This window comes from Pecten maximus, chromosome 6, assembly GCF_902652985.1.
Source record: "Pecten maximus chromosome 6, xPecMax1.1, whole genome shotgun sequence".
Taxonomy (NCBI): Eukaryota; Metazoa; Mollusca; class Bivalvia; order Pectinida; family Pectinidae; genus Pecten; species Pecten maximus.
Window position 1 is genome coordinate 42,903,122 of NC_047020.1, and position 23,026 is coordinate 42,926,147.

The following is a 23,026-nucleotide window of genomic DNA, read 5'->3' on the forward strand; positions in this document are numbered from 1 at the left end:
CCGTTCCAACCTGATTGTCTTCTATTGGCACAAACAAAATCGCCATACTTTATATAGAATATATACTTCGTATATTATACCATTATTAGAATATTGTTGTGAGGTATGGGATAGGTGTAGTCTCGGTGACTCAGATAAACTAGAAAAACTTCAACTAGAAGTTGCACGTGTGATTACGGGATTACCATCTTACACTAGTATACAGTCATTATATTCTGAAAGTGGTTTAGAACCTCTTGCTATTAGACGCTCTATGCGAAAATTGCAGCTTTTTTTTTTATAAAATTAAACATAAATTATCTCCAAATTACCTAACATCACTTCTTCCACCTTTAGTATCAGAAAATTCTCAATATAACCTTAGAAATGCCAATAATTACTCGTTACCAAATTACCGTTTACGTCTTACTAATTCATCTTTCTTTCCCTCTACTATCCAACTATGGAATCATTTAGATAACGAAATCCGACAAAGTGTTACGTACTCGGCCTTTAAACATTCTCTTCAACATTTTACAGACACAAAAGTTCCCTTCTACTATCAAATTGGTGACAGAAAACATAACATTATGCATGCAAGATTAAGAAACAGATCTAGTACTCTAAACAACGATTTATTTCATGCAAATTTGATTAATTTTAAACACTGCCAATGTGGACACCCTGTTGGTGATGCATATCATTTCTTTTTTGAATGTAATAATTACTCTGTTCAGCGTTTGCAACTGTTTCGTGATCTGAATTATTTCATCCCACTAGACCTGAAACTTCTGCTATTCTGAAAAAATGAACTTTCTCATCAAGAAAATGTAACTATATGCCAATCAACCCAACTATTTATTAAAAATACAAATAGATTTTAAAATATCTTTATTGGAAATTAATGTATATTGTATTTTTGTCTTTGCGGACTCGGGTGACATTCGGGTGTGTGTGAAATGTTATAAATGAAGGACCAGAAAAGAAAAGGAGGAAGACACCACTGGCATGGATTATCATAGACATTAGACAAGTTTGAACGAAAGGAAAGTCGAATTGTGTACCAAAGTGATTGTAGCCCGAGTCCGCTTAGGTCTACCACAAAACTATTTGTCTTTATGAAGTACTTAGATATATATACATGTATATCCCATATATATAAGATTATTTGTATCAATCTCTTATAAAATCTCTTTCTGTCTCTCTCTCTTCTTTCCCCCCTCCAACTCCCCCTCTCTTCCCATTTCTCTCCGTCACTCTCTCCGTCTCCCTCCCCTTCTGTCTCTCTCTCTCTCTCTCTCTCTCTCTCTCTCTCTCTCTCTCTCTCTCTCTCTCTCTCTCTCTCTCTCTCTCTCTCTCTCTCTCTCTCTCTCTCTCTCTCTCTCTCTCTCTCTCTCTCTCTATTTCTTATAAAATTAGATTGTAAATATGTAAATAAAACTGCCATCATGTGAATTTTCTCTCAATGTAAAATTGTATCGGGAGAGGGCTTAATATAAGTTGGAAAACTTGTGCCCAATCCCTTTGTAACAAATTGTAAATTACAAATAAAATATGTTTAAATCAATATTGGCACAAACAAATAAATGTAGCTTATATATAGAAGTGTAAAAGACAATTGTCCTCATAGATCAACTACCTCACAATAAATCATTCTAAAATCAGGATTGTGTTTTCGGCATTCTTCAAGCTCAAGTTCCAATTCTTTATTCCCGTTTCAGGACATGAGAATCCGTTAACGCCTGACTTGTATTTGAACCCATAGTGCGTGCATAGAGTATTTCAGACATTTAATTATGTGCAGACAGAGATCTTCTCTTTAGCTCGATCGGTATGACGTAGGACTAGGATAGTTATGTGCGGAAAAAATCCTTATCGTGCCATCAATGGTGTTTATAGAAATGTAGCCCGAGTTTCCTCTGGCCCTGACACCGTGTCTACCAACACCATGGCTGGTGTCGTCGGGGCCAGAGGAAACTTGGGCTAATAGAAATAGAGCCTTTATACGAACCAGTACAGCCCCTGAAACGTCTAAAACATTTAACATTTGACTACAGGTTCTAGAGTGTTCAACTGAAAATTAAAATTTGACAAATATACTCTTTTTTTTAATAAATCTGCCTGCAAAGCTGTAGCTACTAAATCAAAAAGTATAAACTGTAGTCACATCTTCCGTATCATTTTATCAAACCCGACTCTGGGTCACGAGTTCGATACCCCTGTGGGACAGTTGCCTGGTACTAACCGTACGCGTAGGTCGGTGGTTTTTCTCGGAGTACTCCGGCTTTCCTCCACCTCCAAAACCTGGCACCTCCTTAAATGACCCTGGCTGTTGATAGGGCAGTGCCTCGTGATGTAAGTGCATATGTAACAGGGCTCATGATTAATTTTAAATCAATGCCTCCGCTAGGGATCGAACTCGGGGCGTCCGGATCCTAGTCCTACGTCATACCGATCGAGCTAAAGAGAAGATCTCTGTCTCGCTGAGCGGTATATTCTTAGTAGCATTTACTATTTACCCGGGTTACCCTTATAATGAAAGCATATATGTTAAGAAAAGAACCCTTGGACTTCGAAGGTAGGGACGTACCCCTGCTTATTTCCTGTGCAATGCTAATTATGAGTGTCGGAGATGGTTGAGCCCGTATATATATTTACGTTACTCCATGACTCATGAGAAATGTATTTATTATCACCCATCCTTCCGTGACTTGCGATGGGTAGTCTAGAACTGCCAACCTCTTTAAATAGTGTCATGTTCAAAATCTTAAACTGCCTGTGACGATAAAATATTCCTCTGAGACTGAAACTGATACTTTTCATATGCAAATAATATACGGTGTAGTGTCATGTTTGCGCATGTCTGTGGCATGATAGGGTCGTATGATAAATAACAATTAAATTGTGAGAGAGGTGATTAAATGGTGACTTTGTTGGGGATTTTAGTTCCTTGATCGGTATCACAGGGGCTTGAGAATTTGTCACAGTCTACATGTAGTTTTGGACCTTCCTTATTGTGTATAGCACATTTTGAGACGTTTTGACGTTAAACACATGCATGAACACTTGGGGTGTCCTTTAACCGATTTTTTTTATCTACAGCTCCTCAAAACGTCTCAAAATGTGCTATACACACTAGGGAAGATCCAAAAATACATGTAGACTGTAACGAATTATCAAGTCCCTGTGCTCGGTATGAAAAATCATACGGGCATGGGTTTATGCTACAATCTATTTGTATTTGGACATTTTATAGGGACCAGATAATGTGAACTTAAATAATAGCATTTCGGACATGTTATAGTGTAATTTGAATCTCTAGCCTCGCAAAGCATCTTATATCCTATACACAAAAGGGCGTGTCGCACCAATTGTAACGAATTCTCAGGTCCCTGTGTAATGAATAAAATAGCTCGCGACTGACCTTTTAGTTGGTCAAACTTTTACAGAAGAAATATTTTGCATCTGCAGGTTCATTACCAAATAAATGTACCTGCATAGCTGGTATAGCCATTGTCAACCCTTCCTGTACAAATATTGTGTGTAGGTGTGTGCGTGGGGGGAAATGGTGTATTTGTGTGTGTGACAGTTTGCACGGATGCTTTCTATATAAAGGTGTTACATAGCGGCTATAAATCTTGACATGAATTTTCATTATTTATGATAAACTCCGGTAATAAAAATTTCGACATTCGAAAAGATCTTAAAGTGTGTTAAGAAATCTATATACCCATCAGCTTTAAGCTATACATATGTATCCGAGAGGATAAAATCGTCAACGCCAACATAATGTAAAATACGATTTTAAGAAAAACTTCTTTTTCTTAAAATCGTTTCACGCCTGTCTTTAGAACTAATAGATTGTATTCGTCAGTATATGTTGTAAATATTTCTGTATTTATGTTTTTGTTTTGAAAATCAGATGAACTGTGTCGGAAATTCAATAAATTGTCGGCATTTTTGTAATAGCATATTACTCTCGTACAGTTCATTGAATGTTAACACCGCCGACTTTTAAATGGAACGAAAGATAGAATTGCCTGATAAACAAAAGGCATTAGAGAGCGGGACCGAGGTAACGCTCTAGTTCCGGAGTACAATGCGTCATACGACAAGCTCCCTTACCTGTGTTGTGTCTGTTTCATAGTTACACACCTGTGCTTAATGCACGTGTGTCTTACAAAACGGAATTAGAAATTGTGTGTATGTAGCCTTATCATCCGTGTCATTCAGATATTATATACAGTAAGTGTAGACGGGATACACCATTTATATGTTGGTGTGTTCACCGCGGGGCGGTGGTGTGTGGGGAAATTGTGCTATTATCAACAACGCTGTTCGGCAGGTAAATACAACACCCTGATTGTAAAGGGCTTTGGAGTACACACGTGGACCTACGGCGCGGGGTACGGACATACATGGACACACCTGGACACACCTGGAAGATCGGTAGGTCAGATATTAGTTTAATTGTTAATGGAATTGTATGCGTGGGAGTACATGTATATGTACAATACAATGAAAGATATTGTGTACCCCCAAGGCGCCAGACCTCGAAATCACAGGGACTTGATAATCTGTAAGTGATTTCTATATATACACGGTGTATTTGTGTGAATCATATTGCGTGAATAGAACATTTTCAGACTTTTAAGAGAGGGTTGGGCAGAAGGTAATGTAGCACGATAAACACTTATAGATGTGTCATTTTTACCGAATGTTAATATATTGTCCTAAAACGTCTGAAATTGTAATACACACACTTGGACACATGCAAGACAACTTTAATCCGCTAACACAAAATTCGTATGTCCCTGTGTTCGGGATCAGGTGTGTACGATTAAGTAAACGTTTTTGGCACAGTACAAATTATGTGAAGTAGCAGGATGTTCATTAGTCCGAGTTTCCTCTTGCCCGACACCATCACCAGACATAGAGTCAGGGCCAGAGGAAACTCGGGCAAGATGTTCATATGTGCGCCAAGAGAACATTTGTGAAGTTCTTTAATTACTGATTTTTTTTTATATATCATTATATGATTAGTCAGTCTTATAGTTAGTTGTTCTGTTTGATGCCAATGTTACGTCACAGGAAACAGCAAACACTTCTCTCATATGTCATTACACATAATTATTGTATCACAAATATTTGGTTGGGTTGTCGGACACATTCCTTGTCTGAGAATTGAAGCCTCGTCCAGAAAATCGCTGTGTGTTTGTGTAGTTTTGATAAATACACATATGTTACACATGTGTAATTATAAGCAAGCAGGTACTAGAAGACATATGTGTAAACGGACGTATTTTTGTATAGTTGTAGTTTTTTCACAGGGACTTGACACGAACTCACAACCAACGGTCCACCTAACATGTATATATATACCTATATATATAACCGTGGGTTGGGGTGCCGTGCTGTGCCAAGTCCCTGTGATTTATTCATGAACGACTAGTACATGTATATAACTGCAATTCATGACGTCATCATTATACATAACAGGTTGGACCCACAGGGACTCGAGAATTTCTACAGACTAAGTTATTTGAACCTAACTTTTCAATATTTCCATGATCAAGGCCATTCTTTTAAGTCATTACAATGACAATGACAATTGTATACTCTCATAAACAGTACAGTGCAGAGAATATGAACATCAACAAATGGATAACAATGATACATGGTAAAACAGGATGGACATCAGTATTGTGAATTAATTATCTCATTAATATCAATAATAAATTAAGCCAATTCAATAAGTCAATTTTGAGTAACGTAATTGAATAATGTATGAAATTTAAATGTATTTGGTCAGAAACGTAAAGGTTTAATTTGACCTGTGACACTAGTATGTCTCCTTGAACTAGATTTATTTAAACGTCTTGTTTTTGATCTCTCGATAGACTTTTTGTATACATAGCACACCCATGTTCATTTACAGACATGCTCTAGTTTACACCCAACAGAACAGTTAAATAATGTGTCTGACTATTTGAGGCTAATAAGGCACGATCGAGTCAGTGATGTAAAATATTTACATTTGTATATCGACATAATATATGTAAATTTATTTAATGATGATGCATATATGATTTCTATTGATGAAATATATGTTCGAACGATAATTATATGAGTGTTTGTGCCTTAAAGTAATGAGTGGTTAATTTATCACTAGCCCTCCACCTCGGGGTTGCGAGTTCGAAACCTACTTGGTGCAGTTGCCAGGTACTGACCGTAGGCCGGTGGTTTTTCTCCGAGTACTCCGGCTTTCCTCCACCTCCAAAACCTATATGTAATTATCTGTCATGTATAAACTATATATACAGTGTATTTGTATTGATAAACCGTAACGTTTAAGTAATTAATTAATTAAATTGAATTGAAATTAATTGACTAATCAGTGAATTACAAAGCTACCACCTTCACATACCTTAAGGGTAAGATAACTTTTTTTCTTTTTATACTTCATCGTTGTATGTGGAAACCAATTTCCACAAAATCTCTTCTAGCATGATTTACGTGGGTTTTCTTTCGAATCCAATTTCATATGCTTGTCGAGATCAGAGACCTATACTTAAATATAGCCCTTGGTAAAACTTGAGATTTCTTATCGTAATTTATTTATTTCTTATCTAAGAGTTTCGACAAACAACGGTGTTATGGCAAGTATGTCCCCTCGACATTTAGACCAGACCTTTGTCAATATAAAAACAGGTAAAGTCTTCACTTCTCTGGTCAAAGTGGTAGCGCTTAAAATTGGCTGTGTTCCCGAGAGACTTTGACGCTTACAGTACATTTACCCTCGCTCGAAACCTTACTATGGAAAACTCGAGACACTAAACGCCAATTATTGTACGGAAGTACCTTCTTTAAAAGATTATGTGAAACGTATCTTAATTGACGCTTTTGCCATCTTAGTTACAAAGTACATTCTATATCAAGTTTGTAGATAACAATCGGAGGGTTGCGTTTGTGACGAATTAAATTATATGGTGACAATGAAAAGGGGAGTTAATATCAAGGCACCATGAAACCTTTGAAGTCTTTTTGTATGACATAAATCACAAGCATTTGTAGTTATAAATTAAATAATGATAAAATATGTATAGATAAGGCCAAGGATTGGTTCGTTTTTGTTTCCTGGTCCTAATTTTTGTGTCTACCGTAAACTAAAAATACTCTTTAATACAGTTCAGGGGTCATCTGTATAAAAATAATGTTTGAATATTTAAAAAGGAACAGATATCCTCAATTTTACACAAAACTTGTAATATACTAAAATGTTTTTCTACACATTTCAATTCATTTTGTTGACTTTAAGCTTTACAGCTCATCAGTACATATAACATATATACAATACAATACATTTTGGACATGCACATTGTAGTTTCTTAAAATCATCAATTATAAGCTATAGATACTGACGGTTTCTTCTGTTAGGTTACCGTGTGGCCACAGGAACGGCCAATTACAAGACAAAAATATTCTAACCTGAAAAATAACCTCGCCTATTAACCTTACACGTGTCTATAGCGTGCTGTAGGAACATTTGTTGGACCGAGCTTGACACTATTAAAGGGGCATGCATATATAATTTCTATTGATGAAATATATGTCCGAACGATAATTATATGAGTGTTTGTGCCTACAAGTAATGAGTGGTTAAGGTGTCCCGACACTTTATCACTAGCCCTCCACCTCTGGGTTGCGAGTTCGAAACCTGGGGCAGTTGCCAGGTACTGACTGTAGGGTGGTGGTTTTTCTCCGAGTACCCCGGCTTTCCTCCACATCCAAATCCTGGCACGTCCTAAATGACCCTGGCTGTTAATAGGACGTTAAGCAAAACAAACCAAGCCAAACATAAGGAAAACATTAATGGATTCAGATTAAGCATATAGTACTAATGTTTATTTTGTTAATTGGATATTAAGCAAAAATAAACCAAAATGAAATAAGGCTCTTTTTTTTCAAACAAGTACAATGCAGTAAACACACATCAATTTGGCTTGGCCTAAGACGTTTTACTTTTTATTGATACTATGATTTCGGAATGCATATATATATAATCATAGCCGAGTGTGAACTTTGAACTCTGATCCGTTAATGAGTTGTCATATTGTTCACGTGCATGCACGTACACTGCCACTTCGGGCAGGAAACACATCTGTCCTCCATATTTGATATTTCCGGTATTCTGTAATCGGTCAGAGTCACCAGACATAGTCCATGTGTTTGACTCCATTGTTAGAAGAATTTACGTACTAGCAAACACTACTATCATATCATAACGAAAACGTCCGTGTCTGATGGCAAAGCGGGTTGGTACGCCCCTGTGCGTATATGACCGAGAATTATCTGAACTATTTAATCACCGGTTAAACTATTGACGAGGAAGTTTTCATGGACGATTCATGGATGGTGGTAATTTATATTTTTTATTTTCTCGATTGTCTTCTGTATATATTTATGTAGGCGGTGGAGTAAATATACATATTTTTCACATGGGCCCGTATCCATGAAACCATACTATGCTTAAGCATGTAATCTGTGCTCAACAAACTTTCCTTTAACTTAGCTTGAACCATGATATAGAAGTTTAAAACAGAACCTAAACATCCAAAATAATATCTGTACATGTGTGGTATACATTTATGATACATGTATATGTGGGCCCTTGGGTAGAGAATTTGTGACAAGCCCCTGTGTCGCATCAACTTACGTGTATATATGTATATGCTAAGTATGTATACTGGAAATACACATATACCGACCGTGGAGTGAGGATTTCTGCCAAGTCCCTGTGATATTTTTTTTTTTTTTCCTTCCCAGTTTTCCATGTAATATTTGAAAATCTTAACCATATGTAGATACAAGAATGAAAAAAAAAACTTCTTAAAAATTCAAACAGGACTTTTTCCAGGGAAGAAAGTAAACATTTGTAGCAAACAATGACATAACACACGTGTATACGTGAAAGCCTATAGAGTAATGTTTTACGTTGAGAGCTCCATTAAAAATTGCCGAACGGGAAGTATTATTCGCGATATTGAAAATAGCATGATTTGACATGCTTTAGGTTGTATGTGTTTTCGCATGCCAAGTCTATGGTTAAATCTTCATACAATAATAAGAGAAAAGTTTCAAAACGCATATTGTATACATGTCCTTAATACCCTACCGAACCATACGTAATTTGACACGTTTGAAGTAACTGGCTAGTTTTAAAAGCATGATATAAACAGCTCAAAATCAAAGAATCCCTTATATATATATGGAACAATGCTTTATAAATCGGTCCGCATTGTGTGAATATATTACATATTGTTACCGTAATCCAGCCCCGTTGTAACATGTTGACACGGTATAAATACACCTTCTACTGCAAATCAAGATATACATTTGATAAGACCACCTGTTAAATGGTTGAAAATTGTCCACAGAATATATAGAGTAATGTTATATAATTAAAACCAGTCGGATATCACAAAGCCGACGATGATATCAGTCGGATAGGCCAGTTCAACAGACACATTTTTAAATGTGCGTAAAAGTGAAGGAAGTCTTGAGGAATGGGAAGCCAACTGGAAATTGTCAAAATAGTGTGAAACAGAGAGAGTTTGTTTTAAAACTGTAGCGAGTATTATTTATCATATTAACACTATTATTGGTGTACGTAAAGTTATGTACATATATGTATATATCTATAAATGTATTTTTAGTACTTTTTATATATCATGTGATTGTATTTATGTTTTCTGATAAAGGGGCGGATGGCCTCGAAAATTTGACATTTTTTTCATGTTCCACATTGTTGTAATTACTTCTTTTCCCCATATTAACATTTCAAGTAATTCATATCCTGCAGACAAACCTTTGCAAGGATCCAGTGTTATTACCATTTATATTACTTCTTTGACCTATATAAAAAGAAATAGCTCGCGACGGAACTCGAACTAGCGACCTCTTGTTTTGCGACCGGACATCCTACCACAAAATAGGTTAAATGAAAAATTTCGCTAGCTTTATCTAATACGCTAGTCAGGTGACCAACGTACTCTCTGTGCTGTGACATAACTTATGTAATTTATATGAAATATACTTTTTGTACGTATTATGTAAAATATATTGATCAATAATATCATTAAACCGAACAAAATGATAACGTTTTTGAACCTCTGGGACGATGAGACGAGACGAGATGGTAGGACCAAGCCCCCCCCCCCCCCCCCTCCCACCTTCCATGCCCCCGTGCCCCCGTGCCCCCCCCCCCCTCTTATATTACTTCTTTGACCTATATAAAAAGAAATAGCTCGCGACGGAACTCGAACTAGCGACCTCTTGTTTTGCGACCGGACATCCTACCACAAAATAGGTTAAATGAAAAATTTCGCTAGCTTTATCTAATACGCTAGTCAGGTGACCAACGTACTCTCTGTGCTGTGACATAACTTATGTAATTTATATGAAATATACTTTTTGTACGTATTATGTAAAATATATTGATCAATAATATCATTAAACCGAACAAAATGATAACCATTTTGAACCTCTGGGACGATGAGACGAGACGAGATGGTAGGACCAAGCCCCCCCCCCCCCCCCCCCCCTCCCATGCCCCCGTGCCCCCCCCCCCCCTCCCATGCCCCCGTGCCCCCCCCCCCCTCCCACCCCCCGACACACACACATCTCCGATCCTGATTCCATCCAGACCCTCCCGCGCTCTTGTGTGTGTGTTGTAACTAGGGGAAAAAAATCGTTCGCAGATGACGCTCTGATACAGTTTTGTACTTTTATCGACGATTTTTTGGCTCATGTTATACAGTGTTATAGTGAACTACCTCAGGTATACACACAGAATATCGGAAACCCCCCCTCCGCTCTCCCCTGGATCCGCCACTGGTAACATATATGATAAAGACTCCATGCTATTCTAAAGGTTATCATGTTTTCGCGGATAAAATGTAAGTGTGTCTGCCTGGGTTTTGTCAGTTTCACAAGAACTTTTAACTTTTCAGAATTATTCAAAGTTTTTGTTCATCGTAAAAACTTATTTACATAATTTTGATATATTATCTCAATTTTTGTGTTCACACAAAATATACAATATCCTTTGGAGGATATGGGTACTGATAAAAAAACAAACAAACAAACAATTGTCATAATTTTAAAGTGTACAAGTTTTTATCATTATTAATTTATTAAAATTTCTTGTTCACTTAAAAATTGTTCTGATTTTATTATATCGCATTTTCGGAATAGACACTAACTTTTAAAACTAAAATCAGATATGGATAAAGAGGCATATTGCGTGCATCCATTAATTATCATATCATATCATATAATTTTTTTCTTTAAAATTGTTAAAACGTGCCGTTATGAAATGACAATTTGTAATAGTACACGACCAGGCTAGACTAATCGATAGGCCAGTGAAACACAATACAAGTACCTTTAAATGTATATCAAAATCAATTTGCTAAGCTATTCACACTGGACGTATTTTATGTATAGGCTATTGTCTAGCACAATACAGAGAACGTAAAATTTTACTCAACAGCACAGGACTTTGAAGTAATCGATGACATCGGTTTCACAATACATCATTGTAACTCTGATATGTTTGATGTATACCAATTCTGTCGTTTCACCATCGTGGACATTTCAGTTTAAATAGCACTAGCTGTAATCAAACGCTCGTTACTTCTTATAGTTTAAATCATTCTCTCATTTCCATACGCGTTCGGACATTTAAATATTTATGGGTCGTTTAATGGGACGATGGATTAAACCATTCCAGCCCCTAATGGAACATTCGATTTTGACGTAATGGAAGACGAATTATTTCACAATCGGTACACGTTTGACATATACATCATACGTTTGCATTCACAAATCATGGCCACAACGATTTGGCACACTCAACTCTCAACTCAACTCTGCAGTTTGACCGAGTGTTGATTGTAAATTTATGCCAAGTCCCTGTGCATATTTTAGAATTCATGACATACTTTTTTCCGGGGATGACATCAAATATATTATTGAAAATTGGATAATTACCATTTTATCTGCAATACTGACGGGTGCCTGGTATCTGTCTAACACAAAATTGCTTGTTTAAATTTACATAATATTGTGTAAGTGTTTTGACACACTTAATACCGAGTCAACACAGCCCGGCGTTTTCAGTGAGGGGTTTTCTAATTCAGGGTAATCCGATTCTATTTATAAAGCAATTGTGAACAGGTTTGGACATACATGTAATCGATTTCACCTGGCACGTAATTATACCAGACCAGGAACTCGGACATTCGACTGATTGCACGGAGGCATGATGTATTGAAATTATTGTTTATTTTGGCGAGTAGGAATGTTTATTTGGTAGGTGGGAATGTTTTATGTTGAAATAAGATTAATTTGGTAAGTTTAACTTGATTTGTCACAAACACTGGGGCAGTCCTGAAAGCACGAGGCAAAATTCCAGGTGTTTCTATCATGACATATTCATAGTATGAAATTTAATATTGATAACGCGTCTGTTTATTTTGCAGCCTTCCCGGCCACCAATCTCAACACGACTCTGATAAGGAGAGACAATTGACGTCACCAGAGAACAGAACAGAGGTTTTGTAGAAAGCTAAAATCATACAGATGGATGATTTGAAATTCTAAAATTACGCTTGAAATGCACCAACAGTTGTGATCTACGTCACCCTAGAATTTACATCAGTGAGCATTACGTCATCATTACGTCATCATGACATCATTTACGATGGCGTCCTTCGCTGCACCGAAGACTAAGACTGGAACAGTGTTCGTTGGATTTCTAGTGCTGCTGTTGTCATATTTCGTCGTCATGGATATCCTTGTATACCAGTCTCTTCAAACAATGGATTTAGTGAACCAAGATCACGTGGGAGGATACTCGCCGTTCCGTCCTCTCTCTGTGAAACTCCTCATGTTGGACCACATTGATCATTACGTGTACATCCCTTTAGCAGAGCTAGTGTTCGCCATCTTTGAACCCACGGGTATATATTTCATCCTCACACCAAATGTCATCAGTTTTACTGGCTTATTTTTAGGCTTCGTTGCCGGGAAATTTGTGACGATGGAATCGCTTTATCATAGACGTATCGGTGTACTGATTTTTGAATACCGGATGTGGTTGGATGTGCTGGATGGTGTAGTGTTTCGTCACACTTCCGGTAACCCCGTATACAAATCACATAGAACTACATTAGGTTTTTTTATAGACGTTGATTGTGACATCATCAGCGGTGTTGCGCTTGCTTTTGGATGTTTGTTCTATTTATGGAAATACCCGCCTGCAATACAACCACGTGACCTTCTATTGCCAATTTCTAAACCATTTTTGAATGCAAATGTAAATGGCCATAGCGGTGATTCTCCGGGAAAGAGCAATGGGTTCCACAACAAAGCTACAAAAAATTACATATTCTTAAAGTGCCTAATTTTTGGGGGTGTCATCGTTTTGGCGACGACCACGTGGGACAATATGTTGCAGACGTACTCGGACGTGCTGCAGATCCCCATGGAAACGTCTCTTCAGACGGTAGGTACAAACACCTGTGATTTTTGAAGTCATGGAGTTTTGTTTCAGGACAGAATACAGGTGAGGCGTGTTACAAGTAATGACAATTGAAAATGACAATTGTGTATTCTCATAAACAATGAACATTTATGGATAACAATGATACATGGTAAAACAGGATGGACATTAGTATTTTGAATTAATTATCTCATTTATATCAATAATATAGTGGTGGAGTATTAGTATGAATAAGTTGGTTATCAATATTTGACCTAGTTTTTTAAGATATCAAATATATCAATATATGGATTTGACAGTTTTTAGTCGCTCACGCGTTCGGTAGCTTTAGAGTAGAAATCGATTATTCTCAAATACATAGCTATACATTTTATAGTGCAACTTAATTACTCTTGATGGCCCAGATGGAAGAAATAATATGGGTTTTCGGATACGTACATAATATATGTATATAGAAGTTGTATCAATGGCAGACGACACCAAAACATTTTCACGTCCGATCGGGGAATCAAAAATTGGCTCATCGAGAACCGATTTTGCTTTTACAATGTTTTGAAATAAAAATAATGTTCTTTCTTCATCACGACTAGACGAAAATTCACCATGTCTTTAAGAAATGAAAACGTAACTAGCCTAGAATATGCCGATTTAAGCTTTTCACAGACCCGGAGTACAAATGACAGGAAGTAAAAAGGCGATTTGTCGCTGCGTCGCGTCGAAACCGACAAAAGTAATCTAAAACGATTACATTTATACATATAAACCCATCTTTTTAGTTTTTTTATGTCTACCTAATAAAAAGGGTAAAAATGGCTTCAAATGAGCCATCAATCATGCATGTCAACATAAATTAATGCTAACGCAACGAAACAGATATATACAATTTACTTGCAATGTCAGCAATACTCATTGAAGTATGTAACTGCTGTGTCAAGCGTGAAAAATAGATAAAAAAATATACATGCATCATATAAGATGTCTCATTTCAAAGTGAGGTTTTAAGACAGGTATAAATTCGTCTGTATCTCACTCTCTGATCAGAATTTCTCAAAGCAGATTTTCAATAAATTTCAATGCATACTGTAAGCTATATAAGCGTTTTTTTTTAAGTTTACAGTCAGTCAGCCAACGGCTTAAGACGAATTTAGTAGATCTGTTGCCTCCAACACTTACTCTGTGGTTAAGAGAAATTGTTGTTAAGGGATAACAGTACAGATTTAGTCGTCAATGTATGACTGAATATGTCGACAAGATACATAAAAATCTAGATGATTTTACTAGATATTAACGACGATTTGATGGGGTGGAGTCATTTCAGAAGGATGGATAAAAATAAATAATCTAAAATTTTTAAACATGTACACGTAAGTCATGCTATTGCGCACTTGCCACGTCCAATGATTTGGGAACGCAACGCTATCTAGCCTTAAATCATTAAGCACAGGCAGTAGAAACAAATATTCTAATGTGTAGGAACTAAATGTGTTTGTTGACGTAGCGGTACTGACCAATTTGAAAAGGTTTGGAAAACTGCCCACGGCTGACTCAATGTTTATATTTGAATCTACGTTGTATTGTATCTGAATGTGTATGACACATTTGTACAGTATAGCTTTAATACAGGAATAAATCTAGGGTCATTTTAGTAACAGTATTAAGTAGGTACTTATAGCAGTTTTTGCTTCATTTCCAAAAATAAATGTATTTCATTGTGATACACGTGTTTCAATTTTGATTTAAAAGATCTAAGAGCATTCGGAAATTTAAGAAAATTTTAAAAAGCTTAAATACATTCTTCAAACATTCCCATGAGGGCCTATCACATATTCTTGAAAAGCTTGAAATAATTTTCGGCCCAGCGCCCCCCCCCCCCCCCCCCCCCCCTTCGCCTACACACATCCTTCCCAACCCCTACCCCCACCCACAATCCCACCCCTTCACCAGAATGTTTTGCTCTGGCCCCGTAAGGGGCTTGTGGTCCCTCAGAACAGGTAGATGTTAAGGTGTTCTTCACACTAGGATCGGTCCAAATACATTCAGACTTAATCAATTCTCAGGTCCCTGTGATACACATTATAGGATAGGTCCAAACACATTAAGACTGTAATTATTTTCGAGGTCCCTGTGATACACACTAAGGTTCAATTACAATTAGACTGTAACAAATTATCAGGTCCCTGTGATACACACTAGGGAATGTCCAAATAAACGTAGGCTGTAATCAAGTCTCAGGTCCCTGTGATACACATTAAGATCTAAAAACATTTGGACTAACAAATTCTCATGTCCCTGTGATACACATTAAGATCTAAAAATATTTGGACTAACAAATTCCCAGGTCCCTGTGATACACACTAGAATGGGTCCAAATACGTTTAGACTGTAACCAATTAGCATGTCCCTGTGATCAAATGTAACTTTATAACCTAAGTATAACCGTCGGGCACAGACTGTGTGACTGTGTCCCACAAAGGCCTGTTTAATTGTTCCCGTCCAACCAGCCACCCGGACCTTAAACATTATACCCGAAATAGGGTAACCCGAGTTTGTCTCTTTTTATTTTTTCTGGCCACACAATGAAACGATTGGGTAGTTGTCTCGCCCGTAGTGGGACCACAATTATCCGATTGTCCCCTTAACCAATAGCCTGGTGTCGTTAAATTAAAGACATTTTTTGACCAGATAGTCCGAAAACACCGAAAACACACACACAAGTGTAGCAACATTGCAGTTAAAACGGGTCAGTCCTCAAAAGATTGAGTTGAGTAGGTCTTAAAGTCGATGTTTATTTGCACAAATACCATGCCCACGCTAGACGGGACACGGTATGGGTCGCTTTAAGATCCACGGGGTGGCTTGATAATGTGGCCATACTGACAACAATTGACACTATATATACGCGTTCAAGTTCAAGTTCAAGTTCATTTATTACTTTAAGTCTTACGACTCATCAGTGTAAACATATGATATACAGGATATTTACATATATACAAAATGTTAAATTGGCCACAGGAGAATGAACAAAGCAATAATATAATATAATAGTAACATCAATTAATATTATTATTACAACATATATATACATGTACATTGTATATATTATATCTCATGCTTGTGATCGGCACTTATTTGCCGCTAACAGATATTTCCCAAGATTACACAAGTCTTTAACATTATTTGTATTAAGTAATTGAGTAAGCTTATATACACTTGGATTATTTCTATAATAATATTTAAATACTTCTGTCTTAAATCAGAATACCTAGTACAAACTAAAACAAAATGAAATTCGTCTTCTATATCATTAAGATTACATAGATTACAAACTCTGTTACTTCTAGCAATGCCAACATATCGCCCAGATTCAATATTCAACTTGTGAGCTGACAGTCTGAGCCGAGCAATTTCTTTCGTATAGCTGATATTAACTGATTTTGTTAGATACGATTGTAATAGAATTTTATCATTTAATTCCCTGTAAAGCAAACCTTTCGACATATCTATAATAGCGCTATATCCATTTTGATTAAAAATGTCAAATAATCTTTCCTTAATTATTCCAAAAGTAAAATCGTTTCCATTCTGGGCGTCCCAAATATAACCTAAGCCTAAGCGACTCAAATCATCTTTGATTTCACAGACCCATTGGTCCTTAAATAGGAGCATATTTTCATAACACGATTTCAATATACAATTTTCAGTATTGAGCAATTTAAACCAATATTTTAAAATTCGAAGTTTCCTTGTTATGTACAATGAATAACGGCCTAATTCGAAATATACCATCATATTTGGAGTAGATTTGCGCACACCTAACGACCTTTTACAAAATTTGACATGAAGTTTTTCGATATCAGGGCCTTTATAGAATCCCCATATTTCTGAACCATAATTGACTATGCTACTGACATATGTATCAAACACTGCTAATTGAGTCTCAATATTAAAATACTGTTTCTTACATACCCTCATTAATGCAAATAATGCTTTACGACCTTGTTCAGATATTTTTTTCTGTGTTTGTTTAAATTTTCCATTATAATTCAATAAAACTCCTAGATAGTTGAATTCATTCACTATCTCTAGACTGGTTCTAGTTCGGACAGTTGGAAGGTCGGATTATTGGTCCTCCGGCCTCTGAATATCCACAGACAAGCTACAGGTGCGGTTTGTAATGTAAATAGCGATATTCACGACAGTAAAAGGTCAAGTATCTGTAAAATGTGTACTCGCTGACCTTTGGGTGCACTACAATGTCCAAGTATTTACACTAAACTGTGGTCAATCATCCCAATTGACCTGACTATCAAACACTGACCAGACGAAGTAGTGTCCTCGGGGGTAATTGACCGAACCGTTATAAATACTTATCTGATACATTCATTCATGTTGCTGTGTTCATTTTCACAGCCTCTCCCTTAAACATACATTCTTTGTGTATATGTTTAAAGCGACTATAGCTGTAAAAGACATTATTGGAATATATTATCAGACATAATATTTAAATATATGTATACATAATTAATATTTTCCCCTAATTATGAAAATTAAAAGTAATTGATAGTTTAAATTTTTGACGGTTTTACCAAACGATGAGGAACATTAGCTAAATTCATGAAAAGGATCATCTTACAGGTATTATCATAATATACATTGTTTTATGATATTTTATAACATCCTCGAAAAAAGCAAAAATATAACCCTTTAATATAGTAAGCTCTAGATTAACTTAAGATAACCTTTAAATTGAACTTTTCTATGAAAATACTGGCTACAGATGGTGTAGCCCGAGTTTCCTCTTACCCTTACACCATGTCTTGTGTAGGGCCCCTATATATATTACACCACGCATGGTGTCAGGGCCAGAGGAAACTCGGGCTACAGATGGCGAAGGATTCTGTATAAGGCAGTAACTCGTTACAGCTTGAGTTATACATAATCAATATGGTCATTGGTATAATGACGCCAATCATTTTTTTCTGCCACTAAACCGAAAGGTCACTGGGAGATCGTGATAAATGGAACTCATTTCATGCTCCTTAACAAATTATCCAATTTCCAAAAATTACAAAATTGTCTAAATTGTAAGGTTTATGCAGAACCCCTCGGTAGTTTAGCATTGTTTTCCATCAATTTTCCTTCCTGTCTGAATTCGACGGGTCCAGAAAGAATGAAATGGTAGTAAGATCCAGTTATATATATATTACTTGACATATTTTTGATTTTTTTTGTAGATTTTACTTATTTATTTTAGCGGCGTAAAAAAAAAAAAAAAAACATAAACAAAAAAAAAAAAAAAAAAGCAAAAAAGCAAAAAAAAAGAGCAAAAACAAACTAAGATCTCCAAATGTTTAAGACGAATTCATATTTCGAGACTACAGTGTTTTGACTAAAAAAACTACAATTGAAATAATTTCCCCAATTGTCTTATTAAGTTTATGAGTCTGGCCGGAGGAAACTACAAATCAAATTTTTTACATTTTCATAACAATAACAGTCCAGATTACAGTGTTCAAACCTGGCTTGATATTGTATTTACAGTTCTGAAACCCGATTTAAGTAATTTCCTTCGTCATAAAGCCCATATCTTATCAGCGGTTCGTACATATACACTATGTAAATATATAGATTCCCGTTAAACCATAACATTTAAATCGATATCCTCCACATGTGAAATTCATCGCACCAGCCGAGGCCCGTCCAAGTTTCCCCATTTCGCAATATATCATACTGTGATTCGGATATAATTAAACGGAAACTAATTTATCACCGGGTATTATTCCGGATTCCGGATCGATCGATTTGATATATATGTATGCGACAACGTGTGGCAGGTTTATATTTGATTATGTCCGGATCTTAGATAGCACAGTTGTCGAGCCTATTAACGACTTACACGAACGTGTGACTAAGTTCTGCAGGCATACCATGTGTGAGCTTCATGTATATTTAACAGGACGAAGAATTATGGGATAATTAATAATTAAATGAGAAACGGACCGGTTGGTGCTGTTTACGTTGTGCCCATGGGCAAGACACTTTACCCTTATTACTCTGGATGACATGTGACAGGCCTCCCGTATGTTGTTCATTGAGGTAGTCACCAACTACTACAAGGTGATCCCCGCCTCAAAATGACTTGCTGTTCACGGGGCGGGGCGATAAACCAAGCAAAAAAAAAGTGTACGCGGAAATATGGAAAATCTAGATGAAATAGACCAGGTAATGTCACCTGTTAAAATTCTTCAAAGTTAACTAGAATATTTGCCACCTGGAGATAAATGCGTAAAGGATCGGTCCGTCGTATGGAAGATATTCGTTTTATAATGTTTATATATTATTGACCTCCCACACAGAAAGTTATCTCTCGCTTATTCTACTTGTCACCGGAACTTCATACTTAGAGCATGGGTTCACCTAGATGAGTTTGTGTGCCATGTACCAAAATTAGATCACTGACTTTGACCGACTTTTTTACCTTGACCTTCATAAAAAAAAAAAACTAATTTGTTCAGGTTCCATTTCCTACACTACTGGAACTGGAATTAAATCCATGCTCGAGACCTGAGTCGATCTATCTAGATGAGGCGATGTATCAGTCATTGTCATGTATCAAAAGTAGGTCGCTCTGACCTAAATTTTCATCTTTGACCTACATAAACAAGTTTATTAATTTTCTTGAAATTATATCTGTAGCATTTGGTGGGGGACTGTTATTCGACGAACTATCTATCTTTTAAAGTCGTAGAAATTCTTAAAATAGTTTGTTTAACATGACTGTTATAAACAATTCTGTATATTTGGTTTCAGGAAAAACAGTTGGAGGCATTACATTCCGGGGTAACATGGTTGAGTATGTGGCTGTGGCGGTTCTGCGAGGCTCAAACTTTACTCCATTTTCTGCAGCTCGCCATTGTAACCGATAAGATCTGGGTAAGCTCCCTTTTTAGAACTCTTTAGTGAGGATTGTCTACCGTCCCGCTGTCTTTGAAGTTCATAATTTAACCAAACTTCATTTAACAAAATTGATAAAAAGGATTTGACACAAGTAATTACAAGCAAATATTCGGGATTGCACTTAAGTTTGCGTATTTTCTACTATAACGAGTGTCTGCTTTTTAAACATATAATATGAACTTTTATGAATTTTATAAAAAAAAATGTCTTCACTGAACATACCCAAGTAATTCCATCAGCAAGTTTTTGCAGCATATACGTATTCATTTTGATGTGTAAGTTAAGATAGATTAAATTTACATGTACAATATCAGATTATCCACATCTAATGGTGAATAACTGGATATACCGTTGTGCATAAGATCAAATTCTGTTCTGTGCCGGAGATCTACCAAAGTTCGTACCTCTTATATTAATAATTTTGTGTTGTTAAACGTTTTTGACATTCGGAAAAATGTCTACCTTTACCTTAATAAATTAAAACGGTTTTAAGTTTGACACCCTGTTCTGAATTCGCTGGATCCACCGTAATAGTGCCCGTCCCTTTCTTTATATCAAAAATACATGATTTCCTTCTTTGATATTTCAGGAATTCCTCAACTTTATCCAATTTGCTGGATTTGTAGCTCTTGCGATATTGAACTTATTTAGCTTCATTCAAGTTCGACGCGTAAGTATCAAACGAGTGTAAAATTTAGAATAAACAAACAAAATTGATTGACAAGCGCTAGTGAAACTTCACTCTCTCCTGAATGAGTTTGGATTGATAAGCTCCCCGGTCTTCATCAACAGAATCAACACGGTAGCTAACATCCTACAAGGGAAGTCTCAATGGCAAATTAGATAAAGCTTGATTTTTCGGTACACAATAAAACAATATTTGACCTGGTCTGATCTCATTGGTTTGGTCTCAAATGTTGGTGTGATTTGGTCTGGTCAAGTCCGAAATTTTGAACTGGTTTGGCCTCAAAATTTGAATTTCTTTTTCTACACAAATATACATGAAAGATGTAACTACGGTTATGTAATTTTAATGTTTTGGGAACCTCTGACGCTAGATATTCCATCAGGTTCTCTTTGGCATTCACTGTATTGGGGTTCACTAATGAATTTCATCAATTAGTCATAAAGTACATGTTGATTCTGACACTGGAATCTACTACGGAAATTCTTCCGGTGTGAGCATCGCTTTAACTCAGAATTGGGCGTCATTTGGATATACATGTAGTTTTGATTACTCTTGAACAGTGGAAGGAATACGTCTCGCGCCTCGGGACGTAACATACAACTTACGTAAATAAAAATATTGACATTTCATTTGCATCAAAAGTTCGCCATATGTCCTCTTTCATAATGTAGTGAGTGTTTTTATGTTGATTAATGCTAATTTATGCAAAATTACCTGCTCTGATGTATGAGAACACGAAACTATCACGTGATCGGTGTAGAATGAAGATATTGAAACTATCACGTGATCGGTGTAGAATGAAGATATTGAAACTATCACGTGATCGGGGTCAAATGAAGACATTGAAACTATCACGTGATCGGGGACAAATATGGATGCGAAATTGTCACATCGTTGCATAGGGATTAGTTGAGGACGCGAAACTGTCACGTGATCGAGGGCGAAAGAGGATATGAATTTGTCGCATATTATATCAAGTGTAGATGTATAAAATCTGTGGTATGTCTACAGGGTGTGGTTAAATTGTCGGTGTATTTTACTTTCAGATAAGAGCTATGGTCGGGATTTACGACTCCTGACGGATGGGATCGCCACACAAGATAAAATTTATGCAACGTTACATAATCAAATAAATATTATTGTTTATGAATATGCTGTCCATTGGTGATCATTACTTAGTTCAATTTAAATACATTTTATTACGTATATATTACACAAAAGGGTCGGACTCAGATTATAGCAACTTATCAATATCTTCTCCATATACAAAACTAAGCAACGGTATTAAGCTTATCAGCAGATAATATATTACTTGGTATTTTGAATAGAAAGAGAAACAAGTAAGAAGAAAAAAGGATAAGGAAACAGAAAGAAAGAATGATAATGATATGTTAAATGAGAATAAAGTATATTTGTTATAACGGCTAGGTAAATGACACTATGGATTTTTATACGACGTTATACAATAAAAATATTGTTTATAAATGAGGTGTTAGTTTGTGATTATTACTTATTTACAAGTGGTGTAAACAACTTGACAGGTAGTTTGGTTTGGTTTGGTTTGGTTTAATTTGTTTAACGTCCTATTAACATCTAAGGTCATTTAAGGACGGCCTCCCGTGCGTGCGACATGTATGCGTGTGGTGAGTGCGTATGTGTGTTTTTGGAGGCTGCGGTATGTTCGTGTTAAATCTCCTTGTAATAGGCCGGAACTTTTGCCGATTTATAGTGCTATCTCACTGAAGCATACTGCCGAAGACACCCAGCAGCACACCCCAACCGGTATTTGACAGGTAGAACAAATACATATGCATAAGCAATATACATGTATGCAT

At 36.3% G+C, this 23,026-nt stretch overlaps 1 protein-coding gene across 2 annotated transcripts; it reads left to right on the top strand.

Moving 5' to 3' along the window:
• The first annotated feature begins 4,100 nt into the window (after positions 1-4,100).
• Positions 4,101-22,671, top strand: LOC117329839 (ceramide phosphoethanolamine synthase-like). Of its 2 annotated transcripts, none has more exons than XM_033888014.1 (5): positions 4,101-4,428; positions 12,525-13,549; positions 20,357-20,479; positions 21,093-21,173; positions 22,238-22,671. In XM_033888014.1, the coding sequence occupies exons 2-5, from the start codon at positions 12,731-12,733 to the stop codon at positions 22,268-22,270; spliced, it is 1,056 nt and encodes a 351-aa protein (XP_033743905.1). In that variant the 5' UTR covers positions 4,101-4,428; positions 12,525-12,730; the 3' UTR covers positions 22,271-22,671. The 2 variants fall into 2 exon arrangements, with proteins under 2 accessions (XP_033743905.1, XP_033743906.1); XM_033888015.1 differs by lacking the exon at positions 4,101-4,428 and adding an exon at positions 11,823-12,354.
• The last annotated feature ends 355 nt before the right edge of the window (positions 22,672-23,026 follow it).